Raw genomic sequence first — 20,468 nt, 5'->3', positions numbered from 1 at the left:
ATTTCTAAATTTAATGTTTGCAACAACTGTTTCAGAGGCTAGAACTCTTCCTTCTAATTATGATAGTCAGTACTGGTTAAGTAAAGAAAGAAAAATTGGTATATTTACAGAGCTCTGTTCACATCCTGAGGAAATCTGGTGCACTTCAGTCAATGAAATACTTCTGAAGAATGGCCACTATTGTAATGGAGTCAATTTGCACACAGCAAGATTCCACAAACAGAAATTCGATAAGTAACCAGATAATCTGTTTCAGTAATGTTAGCCAAGGGAGAAATGTTGACTGGGACACTGGAAGAGCTCCTCTTCTCTTCACACCATGGGATCTTTAACATCCACCCGAGAGGGTTGACGGGGCCTTGGTTTATGTTGCATCCAAAAGACTGCCCCCTCCGACCGCACAGCGCTGACCCCTCCGACAGTGCGGTGCTCTCTCAGCGCTGCCCCCTCCAACAGTGCGGCGCTTCCTCAGCGCTGCCCCCTCCGACCGCACAGTGCTCCTTCAGCGCTGCCCCCTCCGACAGTGCGGCGCTTCCTCAGCACTGCCCCCTCCGACCGCACAGTGCTCCTTCAGCGCTGCCCCCTCCGACAGTGCGGCGCTTCCTCAGCACTGCCCCCTCCGACAGTGCAGCGCTTACTCAGCGCAACCCCCTCCGACCGCGCGGCGCTCCCTCAGCACTGCCCCCTCCGTGCTACCCCCTCAGACTGCACGGCACTCCCTCAGCGCTGTCCCTCCAACAGTGCAGCACTCGCTTAGAACTACACTGAATTGTCAGTCTAGATTTTTGTGCTCAAGTCATTGGAGTGGGCCATGAACCCACAACCTTCTGACTCGGGTGCGAGTGCTACTCCTGAGCCCTGGTTGACATTAGAACATTAGTGCTAGTGACATTTCCCATGAGCAAATTACACTAAATTTCGACCATGCTAGAGTGACAGATATTGTGTGTATAAAACCACACTTCGATTCATCAGAAGCAAGAAATCACTTACAGAATTCTTGGCGTTAGTTGAAACACCTAGTGAAAAATCAGGTGAATTACAAACACCAGTGCCATTTTTGGGGTATGGCAGTGTAGCGATTGTTACTGGACTAAAAATCCAGTGAAAGTGAATTCAGATTTTAAAAGTCTCCAAGTAAAAGAAAAGCTGGCATCAAAGTGTCCACGAAGCGGTCAGATTATCATAAAAACCCAACTGGTTCACTAATGTCTTTTGGAGAAGGAAACTGGCCGTCCTTACCTGGTCTGGCCTATACATGACTCCAGTCCCACACCAACGGGGTTGACTCTTAACTGCCCTCTGAAGTGACCTAGCAAGTCTCTCACCACATTCTCGGGGCTACTAGGGATGGACCAAAAGGGAGACCTATGCATGGAGACAGAGGGTATGCCTGAGGTACTAAACGAGTACTTTGCATCTGCCTTCACCAAGGAAGAGGCTGCTGCCATAGACATAGTAAAAGAGGAGGTAGTGGAGATACTTGATAGGATAAAAATTGATAGAGGAGGTATTAGAGGCTGGCTGTACTTAAAGTAGATAAGTCACCAGGAGTGGTGGGATACATCCTAGGATGCTGAGGGAATTGAGGGTGGAAATTGCGGAGGTACTGGCCATAATATTCCAATCCTCCTTAGATACGGGGGTGGTGCCAGAGGACTGGAGAATTGCAAATGTTACACCCTTGTTCAAGAAAGGGTGTAAAGATAAACCCAGCAACTACAGGCCAATCAGTTTAACCTTGGTGGTGGGGAAGCTTTTAGATTCTAACCATTCTATGATTCTAAATGCCAGCCTTGCCAGCGATGCCCACATCCCGAAAATTAATTAAAATAAAGACCTGTTCCATTTAGCTAGAGTCATTTGGAGAAACTGGAAGAGTTTGAGATAAAACCTTTCTGTTCAGTGCAGCAATGGCCCTTTATGAAAGTGTGTGTGTTCTGTTATTGACCAAGGAGAGGGTTAGAGTTGGCCTGTGTATTTGAACTGATAAGGTTTTCCTTCCTTTTCCCAGTCTTGCTGCAAACGTGGATGAGCCAGAAAACCAGTGGAAGCTTTGTTTCAAGCTGTACGGTTTCCTGGATTCAGACAGTGTTCCAAAGAGCAGCGTGGAGTTCATTCTCCTCTTCGAACAGGTAAAAATATCGCACCAGGATGGCCATTCAGCCCATCAGGGCTACCCCACCATTCGCCATGGCAGTAGCTCTATAATTCCAATTCCCGGTCCTTTCTCCACATCCATTCCTTCCAAAGTAATATCTGCCTTTTAAACATGTTAATTGGTTGTGCCTCTGTGGCTATCTGGGGCAGTGCGTCTTGTTTCCATCAGTCCATGGTCCATAGCTGCAGTGATTCACTACGCAACTCCACATCACATTACAGGAAGGGGATCATTTATAACATGGTGTTAAACAAGAGATATATTCGGGTTAGCCGACAGGAAGAGAGGGTTTACTCACTTATAAAGTACCAATATATATAACACTATGTATTGCTGGTATAGAGGTCTACACACAGTAACTACACATTACATGCTGCAAACTGAGAATGGGTCTGGTGGGTCACACTGTGAAGGACTCCAGAGGGAGGGGTCAAGTTTTACAAAGTGCTGGGCTGTGAAGGCCTCTCCTGCACAGCATCGTGTTTTTTCGCCTGCCAGCTCATTTGAGTGCATCCCAGCATGTCTGCTCCCAGCACACCCGCTCCCAGCCAGCATCCCAGCATGTCTGCTCCCAGCACACCCGCTCACCCGCTCCCAGCCAGCATCTCCACTTGCCTGCTTCCAGCATGCCCGCTCACACGCTCCCAGCCAGCATCTCCACTTGCCTGCTCCCAGCACACCCGCTCACCCGCTCCCAGCCAGCATCTCCACTTGCCTGCTTCCAGCATGCCCGCTCACACGCTCCCAGCCAGCATCTCCACTTGCCTGCTTCCAGCATGCCCGCTCACACGCTCCCAGCCAGCATCTCCACTTGCCTGCTCCCAGCACACCCGCTCACACGCTCCCAGCCAGCATCTCCACTTGCCTGCTCCCAGCACACCCGCTCCCAGCCAGCATCTCCACTTGCCTGCTCCCAGCATGCCCGCTCACTTGCTCACCTGCCCTGGGAACTTCCCAGCCTTATTTAGCCCATGTACTTCTTGGCTCACTTGTCTATTACCCAGGTGCTCCCGGCCCACTGCCTCCATGACTTCCCACCCTGAATGTTCATCCACTTGTGGATCCAATGTTTTCCTGCTTTTGAATTCCTTTGTTTTTTTGATTTGAAAACAAAAATTACATAAGCTCTTTTCAGATAAACCTCCTGATTTAAGCTAGCGAATCTTTAATTTTTATTTCAGAGAAAAAACTTAGCTCAGTGTTGGAGAAAGGGAGTGATTATACCACCTCTGCTATTTTTTACTGAGAAAACAAATAGTTAACAATGTTTTTTCTACATAAGAACATAATAGGAGCAGGAGTAGGCTATTTGGCCTCTCGAGCCTGCTCCGCCATTCAATAAGATCATGGCCAATCTTCGACCTCAACTCCACTTTCCTGCCCAATCCCTATATCCCGATTCCCCTCGACCCAAAAATCTATTGATCTCAGCCTTGAATATGCTCAACGACTGAGCATCCACAGCTCATCGGGGCAGAGAATTCCAAAGATTCACAACCCTCTCAGTGAGGAAATTCCTCCGCATCGCAGTCTTAAATGGCCAACCCCCGTGACCCCTAGTTCTAGACTCTCCAGCCAGGGGAAACAACCTCTCAGCATCTACCCTGTCAATCCCCCTCAGAATCTTGTATGATTCAATGACAACACCTCTCATTCTTCTAAACTCCAGAGAGTATAGGCCCATTCTACACAATCTCTCATCCCAGGAATCAATCTAGTGAACCTTCGTTGCACCGCCTCCAAGGCAAGTATGTTCTTCCTCAGATAAGGAGACCAAAACTGTGCACAGTACTCCAGGTGTGGGCTCTCCAAAGCCCTATACAATTGTAGTCAGACTTCTTTACCCATGCAATAAAGGCCAACATGCCATTTGCCTTCCTAATTGCTTGTTGTACCTGCGTGCTAACTTGTATTTCTTGTATGAGGACACCTAAATCTCTCTGAACACCAACATTTAAGTGTCTGACCATTTAAAAATATACTGGTTTCCTATTCTACCTTATCAGTACAAGTGTTGAATCGTAATGGTTCAGATTAAAATATCGTTTTTCCAAATGATTTTAAATTAAGTTTGAAGACAAATTTAAGCTTTTTGAGCAAAAGATTATCAAAGTTATTTCCACCTAACTGGTTACATTTTCTGCAAACAATAACTGTTTATAATTTCTTACGGGTCAAGATCTCACATCAAAATCAGAAGAATTAAAACGTGTTTTCTTCTGTATTATACTTAAAATTACAAATTATTGTTTTGATATTTAATTAGAGCTGATAGATATTTCACAATATTAAACCCCAAGATCTCCCCTCAATGCTGCTGAACCTCAAGATCTCCCCTTCCCCACAATGATGCGGAATCCCAAGATCTCCCCTTCCCCAGTATTTAGTCTATTTTCCGATTCATCTTTGAGTAATGCGACACAAGATCCCTTCTCACTCTGAGCCTGAAATGTACAAGTAATTCGCTGAATGTAATTCACCTGAAAAATTTACAAGTAGTTGTAATGATTTGAATTCCCATGGAATCCTTGTGCAGTTCCCATAAAGTGACAGCCCTCATTAGCAATGTAACAACCGTGCTCTAGTTTCTACACCATCTCTGACCAATGCCAGGGGAGTCTGTAAGCATTATACAAAACGCACCGTGTTATTGGGTACATGTCCTATTTTTGAATCCTCCTATTATGTGCACCAAGAGATTTGCTTTGTTTGTGACCTAGGCCCACGAGATGGTAACCAAAGGCCATTTCCCTGCATCAGAAGAAACCCTGCAGTCCCTAGCTGCCCTGAGACTGCAGTTTACAATCCGGGATTTCACCACACATGTGCCACTGCCTAAACTCCAGGAGTTGTTTCCTCTACGTGCTCTCCGGGCTCGGGTTCAGCAATCTGTAAAGGTGTTACTTTCCACAAATGGCACAAATAATAAGGGCCGGAGTCACTTCCTGCCAGGAGCCCTGGCGAGCAGCCTGTGGGGCACAACCCACAAACAGAAACTCGAGGAGGAGCAGCTGTTAAAAGTGCGGCTGAAAGAGGAGGCGGCTGCTTCAATGGCCGCGATCGTTGAACAGTGGAAACAGCTTCAGGGAATGAACCAAGTGGAGGCAATGACAACATATCTCAACATCGTAAGGGGATGGTCTGGATATGGAGCCACACTGTTTGAAGTCAGTGTATTTAGAGTAAGTGCATTGGATAATTTATTTGATGCATTTTTGCATCAGAATCTCCCCGTGCAGTGTGTGTGGAAAGACATTCCCTGCACTAATAAAACACACGATATACAGGAGAGGGTCTATCTGTCCCTGCAGCATGCAGCCACTATCCAGGTGCTCTTTCGATTATATTGAAAAGAATCCCAGTTTCTTTTCTGGTGATCCAGTCACAGGATGTGTTTATTATTCCTTGTGACCCATTGCAGATAGCAGGTGAAAGCTATGTGAAAGAGGCACAGTGACATTGCACAACAGCAATATGAAAAATTCAAACCCAGAATTTTCTACATGTTACAACCCTGACCTCAGCCAGGTCAACCTCTCCAGCCAGGAGCGGACCTAGGAGGATGAATACCAGGACAGTGTGAGGTGAAGAGCAGGAGGGTTGTGCTTATACAGTCTTGGCTCCATTAGCACCATCTCCTGATCTCAGACAAAGCTTCCTTCATCCCTCAGGCATTGATCTTTTTATTCCAATTAGATCATGGGGAGAACGAGTTCAGAAGCTGCTGTTTGACTTGGCTGAATTCAGCTGATCGGATGATCCAGTTAAAGGCCACAGATATTCTAGGTCTCTCATGTGACACCATTTGCCTCCCGCTCTAACCCAAGCCCCTCAGATTTACAAGGAAGTACATATTCCAGTGATTTATTGAAACAGGTTTCACACCTAGTTGTGTAAACAAACAGAAGTGATTAAAGGTTCACAGCTATACAGATATAAGTTATGCTTACATACTGACGTAACTGGCTGTATCCCAGCCCCCTCAGAGCGGGAGATGAGTTTGCTGGCTCCGAGCTGATTTGTCTTACTGCATTTTACTGTAAAGTGAACATAAACCCGCTCTGAGCTGCTAAATCTGTGCATCAGTAAAACGTTCATTTGCACACCTATATTTACACAGTTTGGGCCGTAACAACACCCTCAGCCAATCTATAAACTAACATCAGAGTGACCAGTCACAAATCCCGTCCTCAAAAAGTAACATTCTTTAAAGCATGCTAGCCTCCTCGGAAAGCATCATAAAGTCAAGATTCTGATTAACGTCACTCTTTCTGGTTTTGTTGATTTAAATATATTTGCACAAATGAGTAAAGTGTTGACATCAATGCAGGAACGGTAGTCCCTACAATCATAGAATATTCCAGCAGAAAACCAGGCCATTTTGCTCATCAGTCTGAGTCGGTTTTTTGTTTTGTCCATTTCCCACCCAGTCACCTGCTCACTCCCAGTACCGTTTAATATCCCTCCTCACCCCTCATAACCTTTAATGTCCCACCCAGTCACCTGCTCACTCCCAGTACCGTTTAATATCCCTCCTCACTCCCCATAACCTTTAATGTCCCACCCAGTCACCTGCTCACTCCCAGTACCGTTTAATATCCCTCCTCACTCCCCATAACCTTTAATGTCCCACCCAGTCACCTGCTCACTCCCAGTACCGTTTAATATCCCTCCTCACCCCTCATAACCTTTAATGTCCCACCCAGTCACCTCACTCCCAGTACCGTTTAATATCCCTCCTCACTCCCCATAACCTTTAATGTCCCACCCAGTCACCTGCTCACTCCCAGTACCGTTTAATATCCCTCCTCACTCCCCATAACCTTTAATGTCCCACCCAGTCACCTGCTCACTCCCAGTACCGTTTAATATCCCTCCTCACCCCTCATAACCTTTAATGTCCCACCCAGTCACCTCACTCCCAGTACCGTTTAATATCCCTCCTCACTCCCCATAACCTTTAATGTCCCACCCAGTCACCTGCTCACTCCCAGTACCGTTTAATATCCCTCCTCACTCCCCATAACCTTTAATGTCCCACCCAGTCACCTGCTCACTCCCAGTACCGGTTAATATCCCCCTCACCCCTCATAACCTTTAATGTCCCACCCAGTCTAACCCCATTCTCCTGCGCACTCCCCGTACCCTTTAAATTACCATCCAGTCTAATCCCTCTCCCCCTCACTCCCCGTACCCTTTAAGATCCCAGTCTGATCATGCTCACTCCCCGTACCCTTTAATATCCCAGTCTGATCCTGCTCACTCCCCGTACCCTTTAATATCCCAGTCTGATCCTGCTCACTCCCCGTACCCTTTAATATCCCAGTCTGATCCTGCTCACTCCCCGTACCCTTTAATATCCCAGTCTGATCCTGCTCACTCCCCGTACCCTTTAATATCCCAGTCTGATCCCCCTCACTCCCCGTGCCCTTTAAGATCCCAGTCTGATCCCCCTCACTCCCTGTGCCCTTTAATATCCCAGTCTGATCCCCCTCACTCCCTGTGCCCTTTAATATCCCAGTCTGATCCCCCTCACTCCCTGTGCCCTTTAATATCCCAGTCTGATCCCCCTCACTCCCTGTGCCCTTTAATATCCCAGTCTGATCCCCCTCACTCCCTGTGCCCTTTAATATCCCAGTCTGATCCCCCTCACTCCCTGTGCCCTTTAATATCCCAGTCTGATCCCCCTCACTCCCTGTGCCACCCAATCTAATCCCAGTCACCAATTTCTCAGATCCAAATAATTTATGTATAAATAAGAGCAGCTCCAACTAAGACCTCTGTGGACCCCACTCGCCGCTCCCTCCCAGTCCGACAAACCTCCATTTTACCCCAAACTATTGCTTTCTGCCCTCCAACCATCTCTCACCCATGTGGCCATAGGCCATTACCTTTACACAGTGGTAATCCATGTGGCCATAGGCCATTACCCTTACACAGTGGTAACCCATGTGGCCATAGGCCATTACCTTTACACAGTGGTAACCCATGTGGCCATAGGCCATTACCTTTACACAGTGGTAACCAATGTGGCCATAGGCCATTACCTTTACACAGTGGTAACCCATGTGGCCATAGGCCATTACCTTTACACAGTGGTAATCCATGTGGCCATAGGCCATTACCTTTACACAGTGGTAACCCATGTGGCCATAGGCCATTACCTTTACAGTGGTAACCAATGCTTTTAAAAATCCATGTAACCCATACTGTCTTTATCTACCTTCTTTGTTACTACTTCAAATAACTATAAGGTTGGTTAAGTAGAATCTGCTTTTTAGAATTCTATACTAACTGGCCCTGAAAAACTCATGTTTCTCCAACTGCTTAGTAATTTCGTCCCATTTTATAGACTCTTATAGTTTACCAATCACTGAAGACCAACTATCCTATAATGGTATGGGGAGCAGGATTACATCAGCGTTACTGATTAGCTCTACTGATAGAACACCCAGTCATACTGTTGGGCTTAGTAACTTCTCCTAGTCATGACACTGTATCTGCTGATAGTAATCCTGCTCAGTAACGCATCCTAGGAAATCTGTGACATGGTCATCCTTTAGTCAGAGTCATAATGGCACAGGAGGCCTTTCGGCCCATCGAGTCCGTGCCGGCTCTCTAGAGCAATCCAGTCAGTCCCATTCCCCCGCTCTATCCCCGTAGCCCTGCAGATTTATTTCCCTCAAGTGCCGATCCAGTCTCCCCTTGAAAACATTGAGTGTCTCCGCTTCCACCACTTCCATCGGCAGCGAGTTCCAGGTCCTTCGTAGCAAGAGGGTTCGAGTACAGGAACAAGGATGTCTTGCTGCAGTTGTACAGGGCCTTGGTGAGACCACACCTTGAGTATTATGTGCAGTTTTGGTCGCCTTATCTGAGGAAGGATGTTCTTGTCATGGAGGGAATGCAGCGAAGATTCACCAGGCTGATACCTGGGATGGCAGGAATGACGTATGAGGAGCAATTGGGTCGATTGGGCTTATATTCGCTGGAGTTTAGAAGAATGAGAGGGGATCTCATTGAAACTTATAAAATTCTAACAGACTAGACAGACTAGATGCAGGAAGGATGTTCCCAATGGCGGGGGAGTCCAGAACCAGGGGTCACAGTCTAAGGATAAGGGGTAAGCCATTTAGGACAGAGATGAGGAGAAATTTCTTCACCCAGAGAGTGGTGAACCTGTGGAATTCTCTACCACAGAAGGCAGTGGAGGCCAATTCATTAAATATATTCAAGAAGGAGTTAGATATATTTCTTAAAGCTAAAGGGATCAAGGAGTATGGGGAGAAGGCAGGGACAGGGTACTGAGTTTGGATGATCAGCCATGATCTTGTTGAATGGCGGAGCAGGCTCGAGGGTCCAATGGCCTACTCCTGCTCCTATCTTCTATGTTTCTATGTCCTCACCACTCGCTGCGTAAATAAGTTTTTCCTCACATCCTCCCTGTATCTCTTGCCCAAAACCTTAAATCTGTGTCCCCTAGTCCTTGTACCATCAACTAGTGGGAAGAGCCTTTCCCCATCTAGCCTATCCAAACCCATCATAATCTTGTACACCTCTACCAAATCACCACTCAACCTCCTTTGATCTAATGAAAACAAATTCAGCTTCTCCAACCTGTCCTTGTAGCGAAGATCCCCCATCTCCAGAGAACCATTCTGGTAAATCTTCTCAGCTCCCTCTCAAGGGCCTACACATCCTTCCTAAAGTGTGGTGACCAGAACTGGATGCAATACTACAGTTGTGGCCTAACCAGCGCTTTATAAAGGTTCAGCATAACTTCTCTACTTTTGTACTCAATACCTCTGTTTATGAAGCCCAAGATCCAATATGCTTTGTTAACCACTCTCTCAATATGTCCTGCCACCTTCAGGGACCTATGCACATTAACTCCCAGGTCCCTATGTCCCTGCACACTCATTAAAACTGTGCCATTAAGTGTATATTGCCTCTCCCTGATCCTTCTGCCAAAATGCATCACCCTCACTTCTCTGTATTAAATTCCATCTGCCACTTGTCTGCCCATTCTGCTAGCCTTTCTATGTCCTGTTGGTCGATTGGTATCATCCTCACTGTTTGCCACACCCCCAAGTTTGGTGTCATCGGCAAATTTAGAAATTCTACTCTGTATTCCAATATCCAGGTCATTTATATATGTCAAAAAAAGCACTGGCCCCAGCACTGACCCTTGGAGAACACCACTGTCCACCATCCTCCAGTCGGAAAAACAGCCATTTACCACAACTCGCTGTTTTCTGTCCTTAAGCCAATTCCTTATCCAAGCTGCCATTGACCCACCTATTCCATGAGCCTCAATTTTGTTAACCAGCCTTCCTGTGGTACTTTGTCAAACGTCTTCCTACAATCCATGTAGACATCCATTGCATTCCCTTCATCAATCCTCCCTGTTACTTCATCAAAAAATTCAACTAGATTAGTCAAACATGATCTGCCTTTTACAAATCCATGTTGGCTCTCCTTAATTAGCTTAAACCTCTCCAAGTGCACGTTAATTTTTTCCTTAATTATTGTTTCTAAAACTTTACACACCACTGATGTTAAACTGATCGGCCTGCAGTTACTAGGATTGTCCTTACACCCTTTCTTGAACAATGGTGTCACATTTGCCACTTTCCAATCCTCAGGCACCTCTAATCCTCAGGCACCTCCTCCACATCAAGGGAAGATTGGATTATGGCAAGCCCTTCCGTTATCTCCTCCCCAATTCCCTTAACAATCTGGGATGCAAGCCATCTGGACCAGGCGACTTATCCACTCTAAGCATACCCAGCCTTCCTAGTACATTTTGTCTATCAGTTTTCACCCCTTCCATTGCTTCTAACTTTTCCACTTCTACCGATATTTTGTCAGCATCCACCTCCTTAGTAAACACCGATATACAGTACTCATTGAGTATTCTAGCCTTGCCCTGTGCCTCTAAGCATAGATCACCTTCTTTGTCCCCATTAGACCCCAACCCGTCTCTTACTACCCGCTTACTGTTTACATGCCGGTAGAAGATTTTTGGGTTCCCTTTTATGTTAACCACCATTCTACTCTCATATTCTCTCTTTGCCAATCTTATTTTCATCTTCACTTCCCCTCTCAACTTATTGTATTTGGTCTCGTTCTCCCTTGAAGAATTCACCTGACATGCATCATACACCCTCTTTTTTTCCCCATCATCTTCTCGATCTCCCTCGTCATCCAAGGAGCCCTAGCTTTGGTTCCCTTACCCTTCCCTCTTGTTGGAATGTACCTAGCCTGTACTTGGAACATCTCCTCCTTAAAGATCACCCATTGTTCCGTTACAGTTTTTCCTGGCAGTCTTTGGTTCCATTTTACCCTGGCTCGATCCTTTCGTATCCCATTGAAGTTAGCCCTATTCCAGTTTAGAAGTTCCACTCTAGATGGTTCCTTGCTCCTCTCCATTGCTAATCTAAATCTTATGATACGATGATCACTCGTACCCAAGTGGTCGACCTGGCCCACCTCATTCCCCAGCACCAGATCCAGCAATATGTCCTTCCTAGTTGGGCCAAGAATATACTGGTCAAGGAAATTCTCCTGAACACATTTCAGAAATTCCTTCCCCTCCTTTCCCTTTACCCTAGCATTATACCAATCAATATTTGGGTAAATAGCTCTTGCATACTTCTGCGATTTCCCTGCAGATTTGCTCCTCTACCCCTCTCTCACTATTTGGAGGCCTATAGAATACCCCCATTAGCGTGATCATATCCTTTTTGCTCCTCAACGCCATCCAAATGGATTCTGTCCTTGTCCCCTCAAGAACATCCTCCCATTCCAACACTACAATGTCTTCCTTAATCAGCACTGCCACCCCACCTCCCTTTTTTCCTTCCCTATCTTTTCTGAACACTTTGTACCCTTGAATATTAAGTGCCCAGTCCTCACCGTTTTTAAGCCACGTTTGTTATTGCCACACAGCTAATTGTGCTTGTAGCTCACCAACCTTATTCACCACACTTTGTGCGTTGACATACATGCATTCTAAACCCATTTTTGAATTTTTCAGTCTTTCTTAGTCTGCTCCTACCTAATATGGTACTACTTCTGCCTCTAGTACTACTTTCTTCTCTCGTACTATCCAACAGACTCACTCTTATGTACCTTATTCCTCTTTTCTATTTCTATATGCTGGTGCCCACCCCCCCTGACAAGATAGTTTAAACCCTCCCCAACAGCACTAACAATCCTCCCGAGAATATTGGTCCCGGCTCTGTTGAGGTGTAACCTGTCCGGCTTGTACAGGTCCCACCTTCCCCAGAAACAGTCCCAATGCCTCATGAATCTAAAGCCCTCCTTCTTGCACCATCTCTCCAGCTATGCATTCATCTGTTCTATCCTCCTATTCCTGTACTCACTAGCACGTGGCACCTGGAGTAATCCGATGATTACTATCTTTGATGTCCTGCGTTTTACTCTCTCTCCTAAACTCTGTCTGCAGGACCTCATCCCTCTTTCTGCCTATGTTGTTGGTACTGATATGGACAACGACCTGTGGCCGTTCACCCTCCCCCCTCAGAATGCCCTGCAGCCGCTCAGTGACATCCTTGACCCTGGCACCAGGGAGGCAACATACCATCCTGGGGTCACGTCTACAGTCGCAGAAAGACCTGTCTGCTCCCCTATCGAATCCCCTACCACTATTGCTCTTTCACTCTTTTCCCTCCCCACCTGTGCAGCTGAGCCACCCGTGGTGCTGTGGACTTGTCTCCGGCTGCACTCCCCAGAGGAACCATCGCCCCACCAGTACTCAGAACAGAATATTGGTCGGAGAGCGAGATGCACTCCTGGACTACCTGCCTGGTCCTCCTCTTCTGTCTGCCGGTCACCCATTCCCTCTCTGCCTGCATACTCTTAAGCTGTGGGGTGACCACCTCCTGAAACGTGCTATCCACGTAACGCTCAGCCTCGCAGATGCACCGCAGTGACTCCAGCCGCTGTTCAAACTCCGAAACCCGGAGCTCGAGTTGGTGTAACTGGTAACACTTCCTGCACATGTGGTCTTCCAGGCTACGCGAAGCATCCAGGACTTCCCACATGGCACAGGATGTGTACTCCATGGGACTGAGCTGCCCTGCCATGCCTCTATTTAATAGACTAAGAACTAACCCACTGATCTAACAGAGAAAAAGACAAAGGCAATGCTCACTGTTTAAAATAAAATTCACATACGAGAAAGATGTAAATAAACATAACAGCTGGTACAGTTAGTGAGAATTCTTTGTGATACATTGATTTTAGTCATGATAATGAAAGTCACCATAAGACAGTTAATTTCCATTTTATCACAAATTATCAAAAATCTGAGAAAGCAGACCCTGAGCCTAGGGACAGAGGGACCCCTTTCTCTCCCCTCCAAATGTTGACAATATCCAAGCTTCCTTATCGTTCAACATCTGGACTTAGGTCAACAGCAAACTTTACAATGCCACCTCATTTCTGAATCACCCAGAAGATTCTTGGTTCAAAGGTTGGCCTGAGCAAGACTGTTCCACCCTGGGCATCACTGGGAGTGTACCTAACCTCAATGTCTCTGGACGGGGTAGGGGAAAGCAGCCAGAGTTTCTGCCATCAGGATCAGGCTCGACTGTGATGCCCTCTGCTTTGATTCCCCAGCCCTACAACACTCTGAGAACGGAGTTCCTCCAATTCTGGCCTCTTGCAACCCCACTTCCTTCACCTTACCATTGGTGGCTGTGCCTTCAGCTGTCTCGGCCCTAAGCTCTTGAATTTCCTCCCTAAACCTCTCCACCTTTAAGACACTCCATAAAACCTCTCTCTTTGACCAAGCTTTTGGTCACCTGCCTTAATGTCTCCTTCTTGGGCTCGGTGTCAATTTTGTCTGATCACGCTCCTGTGAAGTGCTTTGGGATGTTTTACTACATTAAAGGCGCTGTGTAAATGCAAGATGTTAATGATTATAAACAAAATCACAAAAATATTACCAAAGAATCAAATAAAAGGAAATTCCATAAGATAATGAAGAAGCATGAGCTAGATTGCTGGCTTGTAAAATGTTAACGGGTCTGATATTAATGTAATATTTATAGCCTAAGGTAAATATTTACTTATTCATACAAGTACCTGAATGAAAGTGGAACCCGGACAAATGGCAGTGTTTTAAGAGTGGATAAAGTCTGGCCTCTGATGCATTACAGAGTTCTGCAAGGAGCTTGGCTCAGACACTGTGGCTGGCAGTAGGAGCAAAGGCTGTTGCTCTCTACAGACAAGGAGATGCGGAGCCCGTGGAGAGTTTTGATTACCAGCAGATTTCATCATTTGAGGCAACAGATAGGAACACCTTCAAAATTACTCGAAGTAAAAAGGACTTGCTGTTTGAGTCCTGCAAGGTATGGCATGGTATCGAGTCCTGCAAGGTATTGTCCCAAATTGTAACATCGCAGCAGTGCAACTTTAATCAATATGCAACATCACTGAGGTGCCTCATTAGAAAAATCGTGGTTTCACAGGAGATCAGTTACCATGGAATACATTCTGTTTGTGTTAATCCCCAACTCCTTATACTCCCATCCCTCAAACACACAACCACATTATAATTTGAATACTTTCCCCAAAGTTTCCACGCAGACTGGGTTATAAGAGTTGACCTACCCACAATCCTCAGCATTCTACAAACTACCACTTTTCAGTCATCCGGAATCCCCAAATTTCTTGCATTCATTAACTTCCTGAAGCTTGCTTCCAGCCTCTCTCAAACCTGCTGGCAGGGATTGCACAGGCAACCAAGGCAATTTATCCTCATCGGTATCCTCCACTACTTTCAACAACACACATCCAGTGTGCTCTGCTATTTCCCATGAACATGGTAAGGCTTATTTAAATACCAGCCCACTGCACCTTCCCTATTCATTGCTTTCCCTGAATAGTTTAACTAATCGAACGCTACCAACATAGCAACCCCCACAAACGCTTTATGAAGCAAGTTGCTAAAATAGTAATTACATATAATAACTACAGTAACAAATAATTACTTTTTAAAAAGCTGTAACTTTAACAGCCTAGAATCAGAAATTCTCTGTAAAATGTGAAATCTAATACTTGGAGGAGCGCAGGAACACAAGGATGATGAAAAGGATAGATATGGACAGTCCCACATTTAAAGATCCCACACTATACTCAATCACTTCATTTTGCTTAGAAACTCCCTTTTGAATTGGCTGACACTGTCTGCTCCTACCGACTCCCTATTCAGAACATTCCACATATTTACCATCCTGTGAAGTAATTAAATCTGAACTTTCTGTTCACCTTCCCTCTTCTAAACACCAATTAGTCAGTTACCCCCGTGTAGCAAGTCTCCAATTTCTCAGTTTTGCCCTGGTGTTGCATTCCCACACATCACAGCAGGGATCGTTGGGATTGCGTTACTCTAGTTTGTGCTCGTTTATCTGTAAGAGTTTGTTTACCAGGCTGCATCGGCAGAGATTTGGCAGCAAGGATTTGTGAATGTTGCCGAGAGACGTGAAAGGTGGAGAGGACCCCACAATGATCTATTAAAGGTGGAGAGGACCCCACAATGATCTATTAAAGGTGGAGAGGACCCCACAATGATCTATTGGATGATCTTTCTCTTATTTAACAATGACATGTGATATAGGTCACATAATGTCTTTTATTCTCCTAATCTATGGGCTTCCCCGAAACACTATACTGGCTGATGTGAAGAAATGACTTTCTGAATAATGCCTTTTTAAATTAATTTATTTTTTAATCCTTAGGTCCAAGAGATTGCTCAGCTAATGAAAATTTACAGCGCCAATCATGTCAGAACACGAGCCCGAGTCCGTGCTGGTGGCCATCGAATTAGACCCATCACAACAGGTGGCCTGGCCAATAGTCACCACCGTATCCTATACAGGGATTCCAGCACAGAGGAAACTTTAACCTTGTGAGGCATCTGGCACAGCAAAGCACATTGGGAGAGCTATCTTTGGCAAGATATTCCCTGTCCTTATTACTACTGCATCAGTAGGCCTCAGCACACAGCACAGCAAGCCTCATCTTACCTTATAGTGCCTTTATTCTTTCCAACAACCTATGTACGAGTTGCTGCAGCAGGGAGTTCCGCTTTACTGAAACACTAGTTGGTGCAACTTCTCTGAGCTTCTTTACAGCCTGTAATGCAACACTGTGGTAATGTCACTTAAACATTTAACATACTGTAGATCATGTGAGCAAAAAGGCTTCTCCAACATTCAGAAAGTTTACACTGTATGACCAACATACAGTATAATTTTCTAGATGCTTTTAAACCATTGTGAGAACACGCATCAGAAACTAAGGTCCCAGTCTTGCCCTGTCAGACTGCCCTGAAGGCAGGAACAGGAGTGAATGATGCTCCACTCTGTGGCAAAGGCCTCGCAGTCTGGGGCTGGAAAAGAACAAACGGAAGTTTAATGTCACTCTGCATAAATCAATACAAATGGGAAGGTATTCCAGTGAAATGTTCCCCTTGTACATCAGTCCTCACATTAACAAACCACCTGGTATTTCAGCAACTGAACAGAATCTGTAAATGCTGCAAGGTCACCTAGCTCCAAACCCTAGTCTTGTGATTGATGGGGATTATAAAAACTTAATTTCTCTGGCACGGAATATGTACAAGGTGAAAGATAGCAAGTGGAAACCAAGCAGGGATTAGATCACATTTGAAATTCAGATAGTGCTTCTGATCTGTTACAGATGAAAGATAGAGATCAAAATGCCATGATCTGATGACATTAGTGCCCAGCCAGAAATCAGGAGAGAGAGAATTAATTTTGTCTTTCTTGCTTTTAAAAACACTACTCTTTCCAACTTAAGTATCACAACACTGCGCTACAATTACTACTTTCCTTTAAAAATGTTGCAACTCTGTTACATGAACATAAGGTGAAGGGCTCAAGGACTGTTGGTGACAGGACATGGGCTAACCAGTCTGGAACCATTTGGTTACTGTGCAGTTTTATTGTTAGATATAGGCACAGGTTAAACAACCTACAGGAAACAGCATGTACCAAATCCTCTGGAATCAGGAAGTAACTCACTGCATCAACTTCCACAAGTCTGAAGCTGCTGTTCAACAGCACCGACTGTAGAGTTATCAGACCCATTGTTTAAAGCTGCTGGCAGCTTTGGTTTAACACAGGGACTACCCTTCCATATTGTGTCTTAAACTCACTTTGTAATGGAAAAGCTGTTTTATTTAACAGTATACTGCATGTTTCCTTTCTCTTTCAATGTACATTTACTGCACTATACTGTACAGATGAATTTATGTGCAATATGTAAAAACTTTATCAGGATTAAAACAACTTATTTTAGTACTAGAAAATGGGCTAAATTAGATTTACTGACTTATTCACAAATACATACCTATAGTTAATCTTCAAGCCCCACACCAGGTCCTTGAGCAGTCTCGGTTGCGACTACAGTGCAGTACTGAGGAAGTGCTAGATTGTTGGAGCTGCTGTCCTTTGAATGAAACATTAAACAAGGTCCTGTTCCAGTGCTTCAGGTGGCTGTTTAAGGTCTGATGGCACTAATCAAAGAGCAGGATGTTCCCTGCGTCCTGGCCACTATGCTTCCCTCAGTGACCACCAGAATACAGATCAACTGGTCATTTATCTCATTGCTGTTTGTGGGGCACCACTGTGCACACAATGACTACTGTGTTTGCCTACGGTGGGTGCAAGAGATGTGTTAAGGCACTACAGAATATACTTCCTTTATATGAATCACACAGATCTTTACTATCTCTAGAACCCTCATCCCATTGCAAGTTATTTAACTAGTTCCTTTTTAAAGGTATAATGTGGCGTATAACCTGTTTCCTAATGGCGAGGCTGTAATCTGGGAGTACAGAGGCGAATCATTCCATCTATCAAATACAAAAAATACAGGGCGGAAATATTTAAGTGGCAGAATGTTGGATTCTGGAATTAACTGACCCAATGATTATTGTGTAGAAAGGGCAGGGTGCAATGCCAGAGTAAAGGACCGTGAGTCAATAAAAGTTCAAAGTGATTGTATGAACCATGGCCACTGTCGGCAGTATGGCTCACCAGCCCTTTGAGTGCTGAAACGTCTGTACTTAAATCAGATTCTAGGGACAAAGGATGAGAAAGAATTCATGCTAGCTAACAGTCCACTACCTAATTCTGACTATCTATCTCCTTTAAATATTAATGATCAGTAAATCATTTAAAAATTGATTTTTGCTAGAACAGCACAGAAAGAGGCCCTTCGGCCCATCGTGTCCGCGCCGGCCATCAAGCCCTGTCTATTCTAATCCCATTTTCCAGCACTTGGTCCGTAGCCTTGTATGCTGTGGCGTTTCAAGTGCTCATCCAAATGCTTCTTGAATGTTGAGGGTTCCTGCCTCTACCACCCTTTCAGGCAGTGAGTTCCAGATTCCAACCACCCTCTGGGTGAAAAAGTTTTTCCTCAAATCCCCTCTAAACCTCCTGCCCCTTACCTTGAAACTATGCCCCCTGGTTATTGACCTCTCTACTAAGGGGAAAAGTTCCTTTCATGTGATATTACTCTTTGAAATGCAACAGAATCCTAATAAAATCCAAATGAATGTGTATATATGGGCTGGGGGAAAGGAGGGGTGAGACTTCTCAGAACCAAGTGAGAGATGCAAAAACTACTGTTCAATAGAAAAAGTTTTTTATTAGGATGCGTCACATTGGGTAGCTTAATAATGCACTCTACAGCGTTATGTACAGGCCCTTCCCCCAGATATCCCCACACCCAATATGCAAAGTAAAGGCTAAACACAACTGAAACGGAGTTTCAATCACATTTAAAGATTGTCTCCATGTGAAGGGGTCACTGACGCAGACAACATTTTGTGACTGGAGACCGAAGAAACTGTAACCAAATCAAAACACAGGCCAATAACATCTAAACAGTGAGCTTAACTCTAGATACCTGGAGCCTCAGCAGTTCCTTTGCTAAACTGATAAGTGCTTCATTAAATGAGCATCACTTTCCAAGTGAAGCAACATCCCCAACTTCCCGAGGGAGAGCATTCAAACATGCAGGCCGAGCTGGCTGTACTTGATTTTCCCATCCACGGGCAGCGAATGTGACCAGTTTACCTTTCCCTCGGTTACTCCAGATGTTCTGGAGGTGAGGCCAGGTACTGAAAAAAAAAAATCCAATCCCAAATTTAAATAAATAGGAGACAAAATGTTAGTTATTATGAATTAAATTGTATATCCAGGACTGGAGTAAACCAAAGTGGGATCAAAAATAAAGACTCTTAGCTGACAGGGTCTCCACTGTTTTTAAACTAAAACTCCCACTAAGATTTAGACGGTGCAAACTTTCGTCAGATTAGTTTTTAAAAAACAGCGCATGAAGTAAAGGAAATTTTTCTTAACTGAACTGCCTGGGCAAGTCCTACCACGGTTATTTGAACACTGCCTTCATGACGTGCTGCCAAATAACGGTTTCACAACCTACAGTGTACATTAGACACTGACTCAGAGGTTGAACAGCTCATTATGTACACTAAAAGCTGACTCCATGCTTATGCAATGTGCTGCTCACACCAGCACTGCAATAAAAACTGCAGAGAGGTGTACAAGAGTGAATCACTCAACTGAATGAAATGCATTTATACAGTTAGAGCTATCTGACCAATGCCAGAATCACCAGCTTTCACTTGCAACTTTCCTCAGAACATGTCCAGGGGTGGAGTGGGACAGTGGCAATCAGTACAGCCGTTGATGAGTTACAGACACAAGCCTGCACATTTACCATGTTTTGTGACATCCAATCATTTGCTTCACACAAAGGAAACTTGAACGCAAATATCAGACAAACAGAAATGTTAAGGTATGTACAGAGGCTACTTATCAGTTTAGGATGCTGCACACGTGGAATCTCCTAATTTATACTTGCTTTCGGTTAATGCTGGCTGCAGTAAGTGTGCACGCTCACTGCTCCTGTGTACCCCAGGAGATGTAGTCAGGACGGGTAGCAGCGTGATACTCATCAATCAGCTGCTGTACAATCTCCCGAGAGCTGTCCAGTTCATCAAAATTCTCCTTAAACATGTCCTCTTTGCGAAACTGTTCCAAGAAAGCTTCTCTCTTTCTGAGCTTGTCGTATTGCCTGCTGGTTCTCTCGAACAGCTGAGGTGAAGAGTTAGGAGAGGAAACCATTAATGCTGTAAGATTCAGTACAAGGTACAATATAATTTCACAAAACCTCTTGGATACAACCTTTTAATGCTGAAATCCCTTATTCAAATTCCTCTGAAGTT

The 20,468-nt window shown here is 45.0% G+C and overlaps 2 protein-coding genes across 5 annotated transcripts in view; one reads left to right on the top strand and one right to left on the bottom strand.

Annotated features, from left to right (window-relative positions):
* plekhh3 (pleckstrin homology, MyTH4 and FERM domain containing H3) overlaps window positions 1-17,522 on the top strand; it is a 60,323-nt gene extending 42,801 nt beyond the window's left edge. For 3 of the 4 annotated variants that reach the window (XM_085966046.1, XM_085966045.1, XM_085966047.1), the window contains 4 exons: window positions 2,015-2,135; window positions 4,882-5,343; window positions 14,347-14,538; window positions 15,928-17,522. In XM_085966046.1, coding sequence (XP_085822172.1) covers window positions 2,015-2,135; window positions 4,882-5,343; window positions 14,347-14,538; window positions 15,928-16,101 — 949 coding nt within the window. In that variant the 3' untranslated portion in view covers window positions 16,102-17,522. The remainder of the gene's footprint in view (window positions 1-2,014; window positions 2,136-4,881; window positions 5,344-14,346; window positions 14,539-15,927) is intronic. The other variant, XM_085966048.1, reaches the window with a different exon arrangement.
* A 1,323-nt stretch (window positions 17,523-18,845) lies between these two features.
* Window positions 18,846-20,468, bottom strand: part of LOC147100943 (tubulin gamma-1 chain-like) — a 91,486-nt gene continuing 89,863 nt past the window's right edge. The window contains exon 9 of the mRNA XM_085966008.1: window positions 18,846-20,337. Coding sequence (XP_085822134.1) covers window positions 20,140-20,337 — 198 coding nt within the window. The 3' untranslated portion in view covers window positions 18,846-20,139. The remainder of the gene's footprint in view (window positions 20,338-20,468) is intronic.

The sequence above is a fragment of the Somniosus microcephalus genome, chromosome 24 (assembly GCF_052327205.1).
Source record: "Somniosus microcephalus isolate GS21.2 chromosome 24, FLI_Smic_1.0, whole genome shotgun sequence".
NCBI lineage: Eukaryota > Metazoa > Chordata > Chondrichthyes > Squaliformes > Somniosidae > Somniosus > Somniosus microcephalus.
Note: the sequence above shows the minus strand (reverse complement) of the source record. Positions and strands in the feature narration are given on the sequence as shown.